The sequence below is a fragment of the Bos javanicus genome, chromosome 5 (assembly GCF_032452875.1).
Source record: "Bos javanicus breed banteng chromosome 5, ARS-OSU_banteng_1.0, whole genome shotgun sequence".
NCBI lineage: Eukaryota > Metazoa > Chordata > Mammalia > Artiodactyla > Bovidae > Bos > Bos javanicus.
The window spans coordinates 100314517-100335321 of NC_083872.1; the positions used below are offsets into that span (position 1 = coordinate 100314517).

The 20805-nt window shown below is 39.0% G+C and overlaps 1 protein-coding gene across 1 annotated transcript; it reads left to right on the forward strand.

Moving 5' to 3' along the window:
* Positions 1-33: 33 nt before the first annotated feature.
* CLEC1A (C-type lectin domain family 1 member A) lies at positions 34-20237 on the forward strand. The gene is made up of 6 exons (XM_061417901.1): positions 34-148; positions 10665-10763; positions 12372-12548; positions 13736-13887; positions 16260-16378; positions 18388-20237. The coding sequence occupies exons 1-6, from the start codon at positions 34-36 to the stop codon at positions 18560-18562; spliced, it is 837 nt and encodes a 278-aa protein (XP_061273885.1). The 3' UTR covers positions 18563-20237.
* The last annotated feature ends 568 nt before the right edge of the window (positions 20238-20805 follow it).

Consider the following 20805-nt stretch of genomic DNA (forward strand, 5'->3'; position numbering starts at 1 on the left):
CCACAGACCACAGTCACCCGTGCAGGAATCCAGATGCTGGCCAAATACAGCAGCACGCGGGACATGCTGGATGCTGATGGAGACACCACGATGAGCCTGCATTCTCAAGCCTCTGCTACATCCCAGCGGCCAGAGCTTGGCCATACAGGTACCAGTAGTCCAAGTTGGTCAGACCCTTGAGAAATGAGATGAGCTAGGGTACCAGCTTCCTAGCCTAGGAGGGTACGAAGTGGAGGAAAGAGAGAAAATGTTTCTGTGGTTTACAATGACGCATATCTGTGCACTTAACTACAACTTGCATGCCACGTATATGAACACGTGAGAAAATTAAACTCAGTATATGCACAGAGGTTTTTCTAAGAGTCTGTCTCTGGCAGAGTGGTTTGCATTTGAAAGTGTGTTACTTTTACCGTTTTGTGTAGCACACAGGCAAACATGAGACTGAATGGACAGTTAGAGCAATGTCTTTTCTCCTTCCTGTGTTCAGATCCAATGCTGTTTTAGTTACCATCTGTGATCTGATCTGGAAATTTAGATTGATAAAAGCTACCTTTCTGCTAGTTTTGAACTCATGGCTTTAGAGAGGCGTTTCCAAGCAGATACGCCAACCCTGATAATTTGTTGTAGTAATTCTGCTTCTTGAAGTTGTGAGGCCTAGGGACAGTCATGCCAACATCAGGGGTTTGGTTTTATTACCTGTGAAATGAGAGGGGATCAAAACAAATGCTTTCTAACATCCCTTCACCTCTGAAATTCCATGATTTGGTGGTATAAATAATGGCTGCAGTTGCAATGACATCCCATCTCGTTCCCTTTTATTCTCTTGACTCCTAGAATGTTATTGAAATGATTGGATTAAATTGTGAAAGTAATTTTTGTCCTATCTTATGCTATTTCCGATAGTTCACCTTTTTGCATAATATATATGTATATATTTATATTTGCATTTATACGTAACTATATATACATACGGGCTTCCCAAGTGGCTCTAGTGGTAAAGAACCTGCCTACCAATGCAGGAGACATAAGATGTGGGTTTGATCCCCTGGGTCAGGAAGATCACTTGGAGAAGGAAATGGCAACCCACTCCAGGGTCCTTGCCTGGAGATTTCCATGGACAGAGGAGCCTGGCAGGCTACAGTCCATGCAGTTACACAAAGTCAGACACAACTGAAGCGGCTTAGCAGGCACACATTTATACATATGTATTTTTCTCAGTCCAGAGAAGAAGGATTCTATTTCCCAGAAAACTCAGACAACCCAAGGCAGAAATGCAACCTACGTTCTGGTAAAAAGATCTCAGAACTGTAGTAGAGACAGGACTAGGTTCTAAAACCACAAGGTGTTATTCAGTCGCTCAGTTGAATCCAACTCCTTTGCCAACCCCTTGGACTCTAGCCTTCGAGGATCCTCTGACTATGGGATTTTCCAGGCAGGAATACTGGAGTGGTTTGCCATTTCCTTCTCCAGGGGATCTTCCTGACTGAGGGTTTGAACCCATGTCTCCTGCCTTGGTAGGTGGTTTCTTTACCACTGTGCCACCTGGGATTCTTGTGGCAGCTTTTTAGATTTTATTCATTGATTTATTTATACTAATGTATCTAGTTTCTGGTACTAGATCCTGGAAATTTTCAGCCTCCTTGATATGAAACAAACCGATAACTTTGAGATGTCAGTTTCTGTAGCCACTGGATATGTGTAATAGGATATTGTATGTTCCTCCAACAAATCCTGTGAAGAGTCAGCTCTTAGGACTGTGGTTTCAAGTAGCTTGTATACAGCTTCAGTTTAACCTTTGACTAGAGCTGGGAACTAGCACAAGGCTTGGTCATCAGCATGATCAGGAACAGGGTGTACCAATAAGTTCTGCTGAGGTTAGAGGGTGGAGAGAGGGGTGGAGCAGGATAAAACACCAGCTGAAACATCTGACAACCTTTTTGTAAGAATGGCAATTGAAGCAGGAGGAGTGGAGGTCAAAGTGTCTTGAAGGCAAACATCTGATAATAATTGTCTTACCCTACATGTCTGATATTTTGTTTCCATCTCATGATAATGCAAGTATTTAGAGGAATGTCACAATAGAAGCCTCATTATTTATTAAAATAGACCTGATATCATTTTGCTGCTAAAAATAATAACAACTACTACTTTGGAAGTTTTTCAGCAATGCAGAAGATTCAGATTCAATTTAAGATTGTGACACAATTATGCCTGGGAAAATTTAATATTTTCTTTAGAATGAATAAAATAAAGTCTACATATTCACTTTATTTTCTAGTTTTCAATTTTTGATATAAAATTCACATTTGTGTTTAAAACATGTGAAATAATTCAAAGGATACAAAATAAAAATGAAAGACAACACTCTCAGACCTCCTTTCCCTAAACTTATGCTTGAGGTCTGTGTCATGCCAGGCATGTTGCAAAGTACTGAGGATATAATTTCAAATATGATATGATCCCTGCTTATGAGGAAATTTAAAGAATAAGAAAGTTTTTAAGTGAACAGCATGTGTGATGCAGTGCTGTGATGGAGCATGCTCTCCTAGAGGAATTGGTCATTTCTGTCTGGTAAGGGTAGAGATCAGGAAAGATTTGAAAGAGGGATGACCATTGAGTGGACTTAACTTTAAGGTGTTTCTTGTGATATGGGAACAGAAATGGGAAGGTTTAAGGGGCTGAGGTTACTACAGGCAGCCGTACACATAAGAGGAAAGCCATGGCAGTCTTATGTAACTGTATTACAGAGAACGAAATATATTATGGCTGAAGGGTAGAGTTGGAGGGGGATGTTTTGAAGGAATATGAAGCTGGATAAGCTAATACCCAGCTTTTTCTTTAGTCTGAGCATGAGGTGAGAAGAACCTGAGCTAAAGTAGTGTGGGAATGAGGAGGAGGAATTAGATATGAAAGATACTGAGAAGTGAGAGTTTAAAGTATCGGTGACTGGTTACAAAGGGGGAAGGCAAGGAGGAGCAGAGCGTAGGTTGACTGGGTTTCATCTGACGTTATGTAGATGATGCTTCTAAGAAAGCTACAGGAGGACTAGGAAAGAGGATGGATTCAGTGTGAATGTGACATGCTTGTAAGAGAAGGCACAAGGAGTTGGAGTTGCCTAAAGGCACTTGTATGTATCGCATGTGGGTCTGAGCTAAACGTATGAAGTGAAGTGAAAGTCGCTCAGGCATATCTGACTCTTTGTGACCCCATGGGCTATACAGTCCATGGAATTCTCCAGGCCATAACACTGGAGTGGGTAGCCTTTCCCTTCTCCAGGGGCTTTTGGATTCTTTCCCAGCTGAGCCACAAGGGAAGCCCATAGGCTTGGCCAAAAAGTTCATTTGAGTTCTTCCATAAGATGTTACAGAAAAACTTAAACATTTTGGCCAACCCAACACACGTGAGAATTGATGGCTTTTAGGTAGGGATTAAACTTTCTGAGTGAGATCACTGAGGAATGTAAAATGAAAACAAAGTAAGACAAAACACAGGAGAAGAGTGCCAAGGAGAGAGAATCTTGGGGAATATAATTGGAGGGCAGGCTGAGAAAGGGACCCAGTAGGACCCACTAACATGAGTGACAGACAGTAATGGATGTGGAGCAGGAGAGAGAGGCTTCTAGAAAGCCAAGAGACACTGACTTTGAGAGAAACAGACAAGCCAGTGGTAATAAATAGCAAATTTTAAAAACAATAAACAATATGGCAGAGAGTTCCAAGCAAGAGGAAGGTTAAAAACAATTTATTAGAAATAGGAAGCAAAATGGATTATTGGTCATTTTTCATAGCAGGGGTTTGAAAGGAACTAGTAGTTAAGAAGGAAAATACATAATTTAAGTAATTTTGTCTTCATTCCTTTTTTTCCCCCTTTCTGTCTTCTTTTTTGAGGAGCCTGGCTGTAAAGAGGAAAGGTAAAAAGTTAGAGCTAATGTGTTGTGCGTTTGTATGAGTGCTGTCTAAAATTATTTTTTACAGTGTAGGAGATTCTAACTTAATTGTAGATTGGAAAGAGGTGCAATTACAGCACTTCCCAGTAATAATGTATCAGAGAGAGAGAATGAAATAATTATGGGTCAGATTTCCTGTCTAAATATAGCCTTATCAAAAAATATGAAAACGTATTTGTGTTTAAGGGGAAAATAATAGTAAGAAGAGAACCTTTATTAAATTCAAGTTCCATTTTTTCCTTACTCATATTAATTATAATATTTTTGAATTTTTCCAAGATTTTTAGCTTCATTTCCTGAACCACAGCACAAACCCTTCATTCAAGAGACATGGCAGAGGAACCTCTCTGGCAGTCCAGTGGTTAAGACTCCGCTCTTCCAATGCAGGGTGCTTGGGTTCTGTCCCTGGTTGAGGAACTAAGATCCCATATGCTCTGCAGCCTCCCTCCCCAGCAAAAAGCAAAGGGCTCCATGACAAAGTAAATAAAAGAAAAAACTGTATAGAAAAAGAGTCATGGCATAAACCACTTCTAATTGTTTCAACACATCTTTAATTCATGCCTACTAAAAGTCAAACATTATGGTAGGCACAGGGGAGGCTCTATTTTTAGGTGCTTGGAGAAGTGGAAGGAGTGATCTTAATTGCTGATTAGAAGAGCATGTCATGTACTGCTATTGAACATATGTAGGAAGTCACAGAAGCGAAGAGGAATGCATAAGTTACTGACAGTGTTTACACATGTGGGTATCTTTGAACGAGGTGACATTTGATCTAGTCTGTAAGTCTAAGTTCAGGTTTTCCAGGAAGAGCAACTCTGGCCCTGGGTGGCCTTTCCAGAGTGACGACCACATGTGGAAAGACAAAAGCACAGAGATAAGAGCTGGCTTGGTGCGGTATATTCATGGATAAAAGAAGGAAGACAAAACTACAAAGAGAGGAGATGAGGTGTTGATGTCAGATTGGGATTTAGATCCAGACAATTTTGGGAATCATCAGCAAAGTCAAACAGGATGGCAAGGTAGACTGTTGGTCTGAAGAATGTGTGGTTCTCAAAAGGAAGGAGTGATAGGGGAGAGGTTGGGGCAACTGAGGCTGAAGAGTAGGAGGGGATGCTTCTATGCAGGACCTTTTATAGCTGGAGGAACATTTTAACTTTAGTGAAAGTGAAGTCGCTCAGTCGTGTCCGACTCTTCGCAACCTGTGGACTATAGCCCACCAAGCTCCTCCATCCATGGGATTCTCCAGGCAAGAATACTGGAGTGAGTTGCCATTTCCTTCGCCAGAGGATCTTCCTGACCCAGGGATCGAACCCAGGTCTCCCGCATTGCAGGCTGACACTTTAACCTCTGAGCCACCAGGGAAGCCCATCTTAACCTTAAGGGAGACTTAAATTTAGTAAGCTCACCTTGCTGGTAGAGTAGAGAATATATGAATTTAAGCTGACTCTTATTAAGATATTCACAACACAGATGTGAAAAGTTGCAAGTGGTGAAATGCTAGTGTTTCTGTAATTCCATATGGAGCTCCCTTATATAGGCAAATATTAATGTGGGATTTGTTGAGAGGATTGGGAAATGATTTAAAATATTCAGGTCCAGGACTTCCCTGGTGATCCAGTGGTTAGGACTCTGTGCTTCCAGTTTTAGGGGACACAGGTTCAACCCCTGATCAGGGAACTAGGATCGCACATGCTGCTCAGCCAATAAATAAATAACAAAATAAAATCACCCTTAAAAATATTCAGCTCTAGAATGAATGCTTGGATAGCATATCTGGTTCCATCATTTACTAGCTGTGCAACCATAAGAAAATTAAGCAGCTCTTGGGCACTGCAGATTTCTTATCCAAATAAAAGTTTAAAGTAGTGCCCTCTTGAATAATTATTGGGAGATTCAAATGAAATGCTAAAACATATATAACACAATAAGTACTATTATCAGTAGCTGTGTATCCTTGCCTTACTAACCTCTAACTAATTAATTGCCTTACGAACTTCTCTAGGACTCAGCTGCTTATCTGTAACACTGAGATGATAATAGTATCTACCTCATAAAGTAGTTGTAAGGATGGATGATATTAATTCCTATACAGTATTTACCTCAGTAACTCAAGAAATGTTAGCAATTATCATTAATAGTAATGTATTTTTGAAATATATTTCAGAAACCAAACTCGATTGGACATATAAATTGTTGTTTAGTGTTTAAGTCATGTCTGACTTTTGGGACCCTGTGGACTGTAGCCCATCAAGCTCCTCTGTCCATGGCATTTCCCAGGCAAGAATACTGGAATGGGTTGACATTTCCTTCTCCAGGGGATCTTCCCGACCCAGGGATCGAACCTGCATCTTGTGCATTGTCAGGCGGGTTCTTTCACACTGAGCCCAGTTTACCTGGGAAGCCCAGTTTGCAATGTGATTTTATGCAAATTATTTAAATTCTTTGTGTCTTTTCAAGCTTTTAGGACCCTTCTTATTTCAGAGGCATTTAAAAAGTCTACATTCAGCAATGCTGTTTTATTTCTTGGAGGCCCTGGGAGAGGAGGTGTACAAACTCTTCCTTGGTGGCTGATGAAGGGCAGTTGTTCAAGTAAGACAACTGTTTTCACCAATGACGTTTCTTGTAACTGCACAGGGATTTTTATTCAAAACTTGACCTTAGCACTACAGCCTTTTATGGCATATTATAGTGAGAGGTTACAGGAAAGAGGTGTTTTTTTCTATATATATCTTATTATTCCTAGGGATGTTTGGTATCATTCCTTGGCCTGACCACACCTTTTTCTAAACAAGCCTCAGGAGACAGCATCGGAGCTGTCTTCCAAAAAATAAAGCCAAGCTAAACCGAAGCACCTCCAGGCAGCTTATTTTTCTTATTTTAAGGTGGGAGTGGTCCCCAGAGAGAGACTTAATTATGATCAGGGTACTTGGAACAAAACTCGGGAAAATTAAATTCACAGTTGGAAAAAAACATACCTAGAGGAAAAATAACTTCAAAGAAAAGGAATAAGTAAAACTTTCAATACTATAGTCTCACCATCATGGAAGTCTGGTTTCCTAGTGCTGGGTCAGTTCTCCCACAGTTCTTCCCCGCTACCCCAAGTAAATAGGATATATAATATATTTGATGGTAGGAAAGCCTGGCGTGCTGCAGACCATGGGGTCACAAAAAGTTGGACATGACTAAACTGAATAGATAAGAGAGAAAAATAAAGCTACCATGGTGGTGGGTCTACATATACACTTGCCTCTGGAATCTAGAAACATGCATCCAGTTAATTTTCTTGAGCTACATAGCCTTATAGAACTTTAAAGAGACATAGAGTTTGCAGGAGGATGTTTAGCTTAAGCTGTATCTCTGATCTTACTCTTTCATGTTCTGCTGATTTGAGATATGCTTAAGGATGCTGTCATGAGTAGCTAGCAATTTCCAGAAAAATTTAGACCAAACCGGATAGACCAGCCACTTGAAAGAAACAGAGAAGAAAGCAAGTCTCTGCTATATCTGCTTATGTTTCAGAATGTCACTTAAGTCAGTGTCTAGAAACCAGTTTGGCCAGGAGATGAATTTAGCTGAGTCTGCCCTCTGCTGACAGAAATCTTGCTGAAAAGTCAATAGATTGAAAAAATAAAAAATCAACCCGTAAAGCTTAATGTTAGACAATGCTCTGTGCCTCTGTAAAAATTACATAATTTAGATAATATTAGTTTTTCATAATTTCATCCTTCATGCATTTGCTCCTTCAAATATGTGGTGGTGATGGTTTCATCGCTAAGTCGTATCCAACTCTTGTGACCTCATGGATTGTAGTGTGCTAGGCTCCTCTATCCAGGGGATTCTCCAGGCAAGAATACTGGAGTGGGTTACCATTTCCTTCTCCAGGGTATCTTTCTGACCCAGAGATTGAACCTGGATCTCCTGTACTGCAGGCAGATTCTCTACAGACTGAGCTGTGAGGGAAGCCCTCAAATATGTATTCAGCCCTTATGTGGCCAGGCACTATTTTCAGTGGTGGAAATACACTGATGAACAAGATGGACAAGATCATTGTTTTTATTATTTGTATTATCTTATTTATTTGGATGCTTCAAGTATTTGCTGTGGCACCCAGGCCTCATGTAGGGTCTTACACTGCAGTGCACCGACCATCCGGTTGTGGCATGCGGACTCAGGAGGTGCAGCCCCCAGGCTTAGTTGCTCTGCAGCATGGGGGATCCTAGTTCCCTGACCAGGGATCAAACCTGTGTGTCCTGTACTGCAAGGTGGATTCCTAACCATTGGACCACCAGGGAAGTCCCGACAAGATCACTGTTTTAATGCAATGTACATTCAAGCAGAGGAAATAGACAAAAGCACAGAAAGGTGATGGAATATCACTTAGTAATCTTTTTTTTTTTTTGACATACATACATAATGGGATGATGTGCTAGAGATGAACTCCCAGTGACATCTTACAAGGATGCACCATTTAAATGGGAACCTCGATTGCAAGTAGGCTACTAGTAACCCACCTGAGGATTGATTAATGCAGGAGTATAAACAGAGCTAATACAAAGGTACTAAGACAGGGACACTTGTGGCTTCCCTGGTGGCTCAGAGGTTAAAGCGTCTGCCTCTAATGCGGGAGACCCTGGTTCGATCCCTGGGTCGGGAAGATCCCCTGGAGAAGGAAATGGCAACCCACTTCAGTACTCTTGCCTGGAAGAACCCATGGACAGAGGAGCCTGGTAGGCTACAGTCCATGGGGTCGCAAAGAGTCGGACACGACTGAGCGACTTCACTTTCACTTTCAAGACAGGGACACAGCGGTTTGAATCAAGGATAAACGGAAGGTCACTGTGACTAGACAGTTTGAGTGAGAAGAGGATAGCTCAGAAATGGATGAGAGACCTAGATAGGCTCCAGATGAAAAAGATGCTTGTAGAATTTTATTCTAAGTGCAATAAAGCTATTGGCAGGTGTTGTTTTTTTTTTTTTTTAATTTTTATTTATTTTGGCTGTGCTGGGTCTTCATTGCTGGGTGTTGGCTTTCTCTGATCGAACTGAACAGGGGCTACTCTCTAATTGTGGTGCATAGGCTTTCCACTGTCATAGCCTCTCTTGTTGCAGAGCACAGGCTCCCTAGGGCAGGGCATGCCAGGCTTCAGTAGTTGCCACACTCTCAGGCCTAGTTGTCCCACTTACGTGGGATCTTCCTGGACCAGGGATCAAACCTGTGTCCTCTGCATTGGCAGACAGATTCTCAACCACTGGACCACCAGGGAATTCCCCCTATTGGCAGTTTTTAAGTTGAGAAGTACAATAATAAAATGCCCACTTTTTAAAAAGAGCCATCTATCTTTAGGAAAACTGATAATGGATTTTATCCTAAAAATAATGCACACCATTGAAAGTTTTTGTGAAAAGATACGATCATAAAATTAAAATAAGATTCACATTTTAAAATATATCAATATCTGGATCCTGATTTTTACTTATTTTCCCTCTTTGGTGGTAAGTTTCAGAGGATATTGATCATATTTTCTACTTCTGTATTATCTTTACTATTAATAGTTACCATTCCCCATTTAGAAATAATGCATAGTACAAATCTCTGTATCTGAAATTTATCATGCAGGGGACTTTGCTAAGGAGGAAATGAATTTATATGTCTTTAATCTTTCTGCTTTTGAACTTAATTTGAATTCCCAATGAAGTGAAACTCATAGGTCATGAAGAGACCAGGGTTTGAGAGTTTAACGGCCCTTTAATTTTTATCAGAATGCTAGAGGATACTTGCATCTGACTGTGGGTTTTCCTGGTCAGATATTGCTAGTTATTCAGATTGATAGCTGACCTCACAAGGTGATGAGCTTATCTCTGACTCAGCAGAATCTATGCAATCACCAGAAGGCAAGCTTGTGGGCTGTGGGCAAGCAAAAGATGCTGGCTAGAGTTTTGTTTTGTTTTGTTTTTCCCATTCCTTAATGGGTACAAGGTTGAGATTACTTAAATCCGTCATTGAAAAACTGATGGTCATGTTGCATTTATCATCTATTTTTGGAGCTATAAAATCAAATGAATGAACAAGCAAAATAAGAATGACTTTCAACAAAGAAATTCCAAAACGAAACAGTAAAACAAGAACTTCTTATTGTGTGTGCCTGTGTTCAGTAGCTCAGTTGTGTCTGACTCTTTGCTGCCCCAGACTGTAGCCCGCCAGGCTTCTCAGCCCATGGCATTTTCCAAGCAAGAATATTGGAGTAGGATGCCATTTCCACTTTTCTTGCATTGGCAGGAAGGTTCTTTACCAATAGTGCCTCATTACTGACAGGCAATTTGCTTTTTCAAACTGGGAAAGGGAGTGTTTTGCAAAAAGTAACAACACATTACTTCTTTTCTGATGATGTGAAAAATTGTTCTTTGTTAAGGCATTTTCGTGAGAGTCTTCTGCAACTTTAATTTTGACAAAAAGAAGGTTAACAGTAATGCATAAATTGATTCAATGCAAAGTAGGACTGAGTAGAGGAGGAAGGTAGAAGTGAGCAGGGTTTATGAAAGAATCTAGCAGAGATTAAGTCAGGCCTGGCCTGGAGCTTTGTTACTATTTCCCAGGACCAAGGGAATGGTAACTAGACCCTGAAACCTGTTAGAACGAACTCCTCTTACTTCCTTGCTACTGATGTAGATCCAAGAGGAAGAAAAAGTGAAACCCTGTCTTTGCTTCTCTTCCCCGCAGAGCACCAGCGTCCCTCTTCTGCTTGGCGTCCAGTGGCCCTGATCCTGCTGACTCTCTGTTTGGTGCTGCTGATTGGCCTGGCAGCTCTGGGGCTTGTGTGTAAGTCCGCACTCTGACTTGGGGGAGGATCCTGGTTTCAAGGTTTGTCTAGGATAAGAAACACTTATTATTTTTTTTAACTTTGATTCTGGAGCCTGTGAATAAGTCCTTATTCGGATGAAACCCTGTAAATGATGAATATAGTGGAAGAAGCATTAAAATACGACAATCACTTTCCAGCTAAACATTTACATTCTGTTTGCGATAAGAAGGTTTTTGCCTGTTAATATATCAATATTTAACATCAGCAATTTTTAATGAATGTACACATCAGCCCTTTTCCATTTCACAAAAGACTACAGCTGCAGTGATTTTTGTTTCTGGCATTTATGGCTCAGTGGGCCATGCAGAGGGAAAGATTTAATTTATATCCAATCTCTTCAAGGTACAGAGAATAGACCAAGTCTTTAATCACTATAATATCTAATATTAAATATTATTTTTAAAAGGGGGCTTCCCTGTGGCTCAGATGGTAAAATATCTGCCTGCAATGCCAGAGACCTGGGTTTGATCCCTGGGTCTGGAAGATCCTCTGGAGAAGGGAATGGCAATCTATTTCCGAGAATATTTCAGTATTCTTTCCTGAAAAAGTCCATGGGCAGAGGAGCCTGGCGGGCTACAGTCCATGGAGTTGCAAAGAGTCAGACACGACTGAGCGACTAATACACACTCACACTCACACACACACTATTGTAATAAAGAAGTCCAAGAAGTTATATAATCATTTTGCAGAGACTTGTGGAAATCAAATAAAGAAGAATTCATGTATAAAAGTCTTTAATTTTCAAACTAGTAAGAATAAAGTTTAAAACTCAAAAACCAAAGGGGATAAATTTATTTCAACAGATGGGACCCTTTAACAATATGTCCTGAACAGTTGAAGAAAGTTGTTAACAGTAAAAGCAGGTTTTAATGTCAAAAATTTCATTTTTATAGGAAATTTTAGACCTTGTTTGTAATCTTAAATTAAATTTTTTTTAAAAAATGTATCTTAATGTTTCTACCCTGGCTCCCCAATTTTGATATAACTGTTGTTTTGCAGGCAATATTCTTTTCAGTGATAGAAAGTGACTCTCATGATTCATAGAGGATGTTTCTACTTAGATTTAGAAACTTGGAATTTAAAGCTAAGTTGAAATTTTCTAGCCTAGTCATATTGAGAAAATTACTTGTTCTCGCTGAGCCCAGTTTACAAAGCTATAAAATATAGAAATGATAATATTACTATGAATGTGATAAAAATATATGGTACATTGTCAATACTCAATATAATGATTAATAGATAAATGATGTATACTTTTAGGTTGAGTAATGGTTTGACAGTATACACAGAAAGATTTATTGAACAGTAAATATATTTAAGGAGTTTATCCCTGAAGCTGGGAACAGTTATTATAACTCTACATTTTCAGATAAAGAAATAGAGAAATTCATTTGCCCAGGGCAATACAATTTATTATAGCTAGAGTCCAAACTTGAATGTAGGCAATTTGAGATCTCAGAGCCTGGGATCTCAAACAGCATACTGTTTTGTTTTCCCCAGGTGTAGACAATAGAAATAAAAGTGAAGAAATACTCTGTCCAGCCTCACTTGGTAATTTGATTTAGTTTTTCAGTTCTACCAGCTCTCCAACACTCAGCAAGATAGCATTTTGCAAAAGGAGGAAAAACTGGGGAATCTCTCCCGACAGCTGCAATCTCTCCGAACCCAAAACAGGAAACTTGCAGCAACTCTGCATCACGTGGCTGAGAAACTCTGTCGTGAGCTCTATAACAAAACTGGAGGTGAGTGCTGATCACTGAGCTTCTCTCTGTTCTCAGCACATCTGTCCATACAGAGCTGATTCTCCCATCAGAGTACCTGGGAACCATGTATTATTCAGCAAGTCATCTGGCAAACTTAATAAAGGGTTTGAACAGCCAGGTCATCCCCAGTTATCGAGATCATGTAGTGCAACTGTGTCTGTTTTACAGTACAGGATGGGATTCATCAAGTTCAGACATTTTTAAATAATAAGTACAATTAACTTTGAATAACCAAAATAACACTACAAGTAAATAAAATACAGGATTACCTTATGAAATATTTCAAATAGAAAAATACAAACAAGAATATAATAACCATTTTCGTGTTGACCTCAGATTTTAAGATGTCAACATTTGACACTGTATTGCTTTTAAAGTAAAGATATTTTTGTGGAATGATGGGATTTTCATCTCACTGCATACCCACAAGGGACTTAGTTTCAGATACCCAACTCTTAAAGGCCCAGGACCATGTGCCCACATAGGTGTTAGACCATGGCTCTGAGAGCCTAGTTCTTATATTTATAGTCACTACCCACTCAGTCCATCTCACCCTTGGTCTGTGCACTTACTTCTCTGACTTTGATGTCCATCTTAACTTCTGACTCATGGAGATTTGCTGGTTTAATTCATGCATGGCTTAGTATTTATGTGGTCTTTTTCTAAAATTTTATTTATTTGAGTGAGAAAATAATCCATATCCTATTGCTATATATTTCATTAAAAAAATCCTTGTACTACTGTATAAGAGGATATTGAGGAAGAAAATTATAGAAACTTCAATGGTTTCTCAAATCCAATGCATATTGAGTTTCTGAACAGGTAAAAAGGTTCTTTATGAAATTAAATATACTTTTTTTGTGCTGAATTACACAGGGCAAGAAATTTGAAGTTCTAACCACTTACAACTACAGTGCATTGCCCATGAAAGCAGATCATGTCTGTTTTAACTCCCACTGTGTTGTTTTTGTTCCTGCTGTAAACCCAACTATAATTCCTGGCGTACAGTGGGTATTCAGTAAACATTTGTAATTATCATTGCCTGGGCAATTAAATATCTAAGAGAGAGAAAGAATCAATTGTTTCTTGGGTCATCAATATTATGTGATTTTAAGAGAAGGAAGACAGGGTAGAAAATAACTTACTAAATTTGGTTTCTTTTCAAGAACACAGATGTAGCCCTTGCCCAGAAAAATGGAAATGGCATGGGGACAAATGCTACCAATTCTATAAAGAAAGTAAGAGTTGGCAGGGCTGTGAATATTTCTGCATTGCTGAGAACTCGACTATGCTGAAGATAAACACACAGGAAGTGCTGGTAAGGTCCTGAGGCTTGGTGAGCGTTTGAAGTATTCTCAGAAAGAGGTATTGGGATTGACATATATATACCGTTATATATAAAATAAATGACATATACACAGTGTTATATATAAAAATCCCTCTATAGCACAGGGAACTCTATTCAGTACTCTGTAATGACCTATATGGGAAAAGAATCTAAAAAAAAAAAAATGGGTATATGTATAACTGATTCACTTTGCTGTATACCTGAAACTAATGCAATATTGTAAATCAACTATACTCCAATAAAAATTAATTTAATAAAAAGATTCTAAGCAATCAAGGTCCACAGACTCTCTCATTTATTGTAATCAAGGCTTAATCTTATTTTTATTGCTCTGAGTGATCCCCTGTGGTCATCATTTGTGGAACGATCTCCACAAATACCCACTCCTTAGAAACATGAAAGAAAGCCTTTCAAATTCACCATCAGTCAGGACTCAAATAAAGAATGTCTCAATTTCCTAACCTCTTTTGGCTTATGTAAGAAGGGAGCAATATTGGTGCCATACCAGAGGAACGAAAATTGCACTTCCTGCCTTTCTGTGAAAGTGACAAAACTTTTGATTGAAAACCATGCAATTAAATCATTTCCATAATCTGCAAATAAATATCTTGCCTTCTGGAAGTTTATAACCCTAACATAGAGTGGTCAAGAAAAATATGAAAATAAAATTGGCATTTATTGATAGGTACATACAATTCAAATTCACTATTAAAATGCTGTGGTTGTTCCCTTTTCTCTTACATTTGTTATTGACTTTGAATTAAATTCCTCAAGCAGTATGACCATTGTTTACCTATCATTGTTTCAGCAGGGATCATGGCACAGAGTAGTTTATCAACAGAGTTATTTAATTAAAATTAATACTCAACTAAGTCTGCAAACTCTTAACATCTTTCTGTAAACTTGTCTGTATGCATCATGCTCAGTCGTGTCCGACTCTTTGCGAGCCCAAGGACTTTAGACTGCCAGGCTCCTCTGTCCATGGGATTTTCTAGGCAAGAAGACTGGAGTGGGTTGCCATATCCTTCTCTAGGGGATCTTCCAGACCCGGGGATTGAACTCGGGTCTCCTCCTGCATTGCAGGTGGATTCTTTACCCGCTGAGCCACTGGGGAAGAACATCTTTCTAGTTGCATCTTAATTCCTTTCCACTTCCTGAAATCTATGATTATGATGAATGAAACTCTGCAGTCTCTCTCATCTACTAAAATAATCTTTTTCATCCTTTCTTGATGGCTTAATTTAGGCAGAAAATGAGGTAATTTATTTGGCCAAGCCAGTGTAACCTGGCATAAACTCTGTTAATTTTTCTTATTCTCTTCTTTTCCTCCACCTCCAGCATATACCGAGGATTCAGATATACCACTGAAGAACACTATATTCAGTGGTTGGAAATATTATTATGAAAGTTATATAGTAATTTTCTCTCATGTACTTTGTATATTTATATATATTTAAATCACTTTCATATGATTTATTTATAGAACTTTTAACATGAAGGGATCACGATTTATTTGGTGATAATATTTTCAGCTACAGTTCCTTTGATATGCCTGTTTATGACTGTTGCTTAGCAATAGCTTCATTTATATTTGCAATAAACTTTTATTGAACCATTATGTGCCATTAATTATCTGAGGGGTTAAGAATGTGAAAATAAATAAAATGAAATGTATGTCCTTAAGGAATTCATAGTATTGTGGAAAAGAAAGACATAAAAATGTATAACAGATTTAGATAAATTTCACGTTAAAGAATGAGAATAGATAGAGGGAAATAATCAAACATTTTTCAATATGGACAGTAGAAAAGGAGTTCTATATATACAAATATATGAAACATTTTCCTTCTTCATCTGAGACATGAATCATCCTTATAAATTCCTCTTTTACCTTTTTTTTTTTTTTTTTGCATTATTCTTTTCTCCTTCCTGGTTGGTCCCTGTCACATATATTTGTGAAGATTCTTCACATTCCTGTACTTTTCCTTCCAGATTCTTCCATTTCCCAAATGTCTCCAAATCTGTCTCCCACATTTTTTTATATCAATCTTATTGAATCCTGTGACTTGAAAATAGTGGATCATTTCTAAATCTCGGCTGATGTGTTTCTTGGTTTTAGCACATCAGTATTCAGTCCATACTTACTAAGACAAAATAATTCTTTAACTTGGGCAAATTAGCTGACTTCAGGATGGACACTATTTTTTGTAAATGTCCTATTAGTTACATGGGCAGGACTCGTGTTGTTCTTGTATTAAAATGCAAGCCAGCCAATATATACACATTTCCATGTATATATTATAACATCTAAAGCTAAAGGTTTTCTTGTGTGCCTTTCGCAGGAGTTCGCCATGCCTCAGAGCTACTCTGAGTTTTTCTACTCTTATTGGACAGGGCTATCCCGCAACAGCAGCGGCAAGGCCTGGCTGTGGATGGATGGAACCCCTTACTCCTCCGAACTGTAAGCCTTTAGCATGTTACATGGGAAAAGCATTTAATAGATTTTTCTTGAGTGACAAGATACTGTGTAGGAGGACATCAAAGATATATACAGAATATAGTCCTTACTCTCAGCTGTTGCTGCTGCTGCTAAGTCGCTTCAGTTGTGTCCGACTCTGTGCGACCCCATAGACGGCAGCCCACCAGGCTTCCCCATCCCTGGGATTCTCCAAGCAAGAACACTGGAGTGGGTTGCCATTTCCTTCTCCAATGCATGAAAGGAAAAGTGAAAGTGAAATTGCTCAGTCATGTCTGACTCTTAGCGACCCCATGGACTGTAGCCCACCAGGCTCCTCCGTCCATGGGATTTTCCAGGAAAGAGTACTGGAGTGGGTTGGCTCGTAAATCAGTGAGAGAGACTAAATGGGATTCATTGACAGAGAGCAAAAATGAGAGAGGGAGAGAGGAAGCTCTGCTATAGAAGAATAAACTGAAGCCCAGGTTGTAATGGTGACCTGTGTAAGGTCACACAACTCTACAACTTGTTAATACCTAGAGATAAAGTAAAACCTTAGATCTCTTGGTTTTCTGTGCAATGAAATGGGGAGCACGTTTTTCAAAATACAGTCTCTGAGGATTTACAATATAAACAATTATATTATCAAAAATTAGTTTAACTTATATGTGCGTTTAGATAGGAATAAGTATGGTATATTCTTCGAGATTGGTAAATGTAATATCTATATCATCAAAATATATTACAAATATCATATGTTAATGCATATATGTGGAATCTAAAAAGATGGTATAGATGATTTTATTTGCAAAGCAGAAATAGAACACAGACATAGAAAACAAATATATGGATATCAAGGGGGAATGGGAGGGGTGAATTGGGATGAATTGGGAGATTAAGATTGACATATATACACTATTGATACTAATGTGTAAAATAGATAACTAACGAGAACCTACTGTATAGTACAGGGAACTCTGTTCAGTGCTCTGTGATGACTTAAATGGGAAGGAAATCCAAAAAAAAAAAAAAAAAGATATATGCATGCATATAGCTGATTTGGGCTTCCCAGGTGGCTCAGTGGGTAAAGAACATGCCTGCCAATGCAGGAGATGTAAGACATGTGGGTTTGATCCCTGGGCTGGGAAGATCCCCTAGAGGAGGGCGTGGCAACCCACTCCAGTATTCTTGCCTAGAGAATCCCCATGGACAGCAGAGCCTGGCAGGCCACAGTCCATGGGTTGCAATGAGTCGGACATGATTGAAGCGACTTAGCATGCACGCGTGCATAGCTGATTCACTTTGTTGTACAGTAGAAACTAACACAACATTGTAAAGCAACTTTACTCCAATAAAAATTAATTTAAAAATATATAACAATTTAAAGCCATGTTTGAGCAGACATCTTTCTGTATAACTATAATGAAAAGTGTTAGTCGCTCAGTCATATCTGACTCTTTGCAACCCCATGGACTGTAGCCCCCCAGGCTCCTCTGTCCATGGAATTCTTCAGGCAGGAATACTGGGGTGGGCTGCCATTCCCTTCTTTAGGGGATCTTCCCAACCTAGGTATCAAACCCGGGTTCCCTGCATGGCATGCAGATTCCTTACCATCTGAGCTGCCAGGAAAACCCCTATAGAAGTATATAAGATTTATTTTTCCAGGAGAAAGTATATATTCAATGTGATTATTTTTTATTCTACAGTTAAATAAACTGAGTCACAGAGAAGATAGATAATTTTTCAGATGGCAGTAAAATCATATGATAAGCTGGATGACAATGTGTATTTTAATTTTAGTCATAAATAGCTTTTGGTGTTTTCAGTGACCTGATGCCCCTGGAATGTATGTGGAAGTTGAGGGGCTGAGAAGAGAGGCTGGTGACCCCATCTTTTCAGTAAACTCATTCTGGGTGTCTATTCTATAAGTTTATCTAGCTTAGGACCCTCCCTATGTACTTTCCTTATTTTAGAAATAAACTATGATAAAATAACTTTTTTCTTTCTTTTTTGAGGTTTGATGTTATGATAGATTTGACCAGCCTGAGAAGCAGGGACTGTGTGACCATCCTCAATGGGAAGGCTTTTTCCAAAGACTGCAGAGAGCTGAGACGATGTGCCTGTGAAAAAGCTGCAGCCATGGTGAAGGTGCAGAGTCTCCATGAGCCTCTGAGTCGGAGGTGGAGGTGAACGGTTCTCCAGCTACAACCGCAACAGCAGGCCCCCTTCAGAGAGCTGGAAGCTTCTGCTCTGCAGATCACAACTCTTGACTCTTTATGTGCACCTGGCCTAATGTGGGTCCAGTTCCTATTTCTGTCCATTTAGTCGCTGTTATACCTTCCAGGTGTTGCTGTGGTTTAGTCACTAAATTGTATACTCCCCCAGGTACTGAAGATTTAATAATAACAAATATAAATAATGGAAAGTGTTGGCGATTTTAGAATGGACTTATGATTTAAGGAAAAACTCAACTTCAAGGTGCTCTTCCACAAAATATGATAGCAGTCAGTGTTGTGGTTATACGTGTCTTATTGAGAGTTTGTAGTTGCTTTTGCAATAGTACTGATTATTTCATTATTCGAGGAAACTAAGAGGTCTGGGAGAGGCATGCTTTCTTCAGGAGGATAGTTTTAACATTCTAAATTTTAAATCTTTTTAGTTATGTGTGTTTTCAGCATATGGCTAAGGATGAGTCAACTGAATTGTGATAGGGTAAGTTATCTAATCAGATTGTGGCAAATGAAAGGGACACTGTGACATCAGACACAGCTGGCTTCTTGCGCAGGTGTCCCCTGCTCAGAATAACAATATACACACACCTAGCCGAAATTCCAAATAACACCATCACGACACACTGACTTCATTGGCTTAGAGAGAAGTCAATTTTAGGAGTTTAACACTAGAAGGGATAATCTGTTATCATTCTTTGTTTTTCAACAGTGGAAGCTGGGATTCTTCACTTTTATTTTTCGTAAACATCTATCTCGTGGTGAAATGACATAAAATTGGCAAATACACAATAAAAGAAGATGGTTGTATTTACTCCCATCATACTGTGCCACTTATCAATCGTTGCTTGTAGATTTCCTTCTTATGAATTTTCCCTTCAGTTTTCCATTGATTAGCTAGGAAATTTCTTCATTGTTGAACAAATTTTGCATTAATTTATTGTGTCATGCAGAAAGAACTACATTTGTGGCCATAAAATGAAAGTTAGAGACCCCTTATTGTAATTTATTATCAGACAAATCCCTTTGCTCTTTTTTTAAATTTTAAGAATAGGAAATCATCATAACATGACTTTGAAAATATGACTTGTGAGAACAATTTTCTGTCAAAAATCAGAGAGGATAGCTCCCTGTGAATGGGTTTTCTAAAACGGGAAGACTTTTTATTTTCTAGATTCTTGCGCATTTAGGTAATTCTGAAGAAATTGCAGGGAAAAGTCAAATGAGGAACATGACCTTTCCTGGTAATCTGAGTTCCCCAGGGTACGCAGTGAGCTATTTCTTTTCCTGAGGATATTGAACCGCTCTTAAAAACTTATCAACAGGAAACAGGTCAGGAGCCCTGTAGCAGCAGGAAATGTGAGAAGTCTGCTGGGAACTTTTGCTTTAGAGATAGTAGCTGATTGTGAAATATGTAGGAAGGTCTAGAAGACTGTCTCAGAGTTGGCCTCAATATTTGGAAGTCAGATACTTTCTAATGGAATTCTTCTAGTTTTCGAAGAATACAAAAAGCAGCATAATCTGATTTAAGATATATGTAACTTCTGGTACAAGTTTCATTGTATGAATACATTTTTGGAATCTAATGTATTATTATTCTTTCAATGTTACTAAAGTTTTTCTTTTCATACATTTAATGGCGTTTGAATAAAGCATGTTAAAAAAAAAGCATCTTTACATTTGCAGGATAGGGTTTTATTTTTCCTATCCTTTTACTTTTTAAAAACTAATCTGAAAAATGGTACTGATGAACATATTTGCAGGGCAGGCATAGAGACGCACATGTAGAGGGCGGACTTGTGGGCATAGCTGGGGAAGAAGAGGGTGAGATGAACTGAGACAGCAGCATTGACATACCTACACTGCCGTGTGTAAAACAGATAGCTAGTGGGAAGCTGCTGTATAACACGGGAAGCTCAGCTCAGTGCTCTGGGATGACCCAGCAGAGTGGGATGCGGATTGTGGGAGGAAGACTAAAGAGGGAGGGGATATATGTATACTTATAGCTGATTCATGTTGTTGTACAGCAGAAACTTAACACTGTAAAGTAATCCTCTAATTAAAAATAAATCTAAAAAGAACTAGTCTGGAACTCAATGAGATGGATCAGATACCCAGTTCATTATTTGCTGGGCATCAGCGACGCAATGGACATGATTTTGAGAAGGCTCCAGGAGTTGGTGATGGACAGGGAAGCCTGACGTG

Coding starts and splice junctions, on each gene's coding strand:
- CLEC1A (XM_061417901.1), top strand. CDS start 34: ATGCTGGCCAAATACAGCAGCACGCGGGACATGCTGGATGCTGATGGA. Junction 12,549..13,735: donor GCTCTATAACAAAACTGGAG/GTGAGTGCTGAT, acceptor TTTCTTTTCAAG/AACACAGATGTAGCCCTTGC. Junction 13,888..16,259: donor TAAACACACAGGAAGTGCTG/GTAAGGTCCTGA, acceptor TGCCTTTCGCAG/GAGTTCGCCATGCCTCAGAG.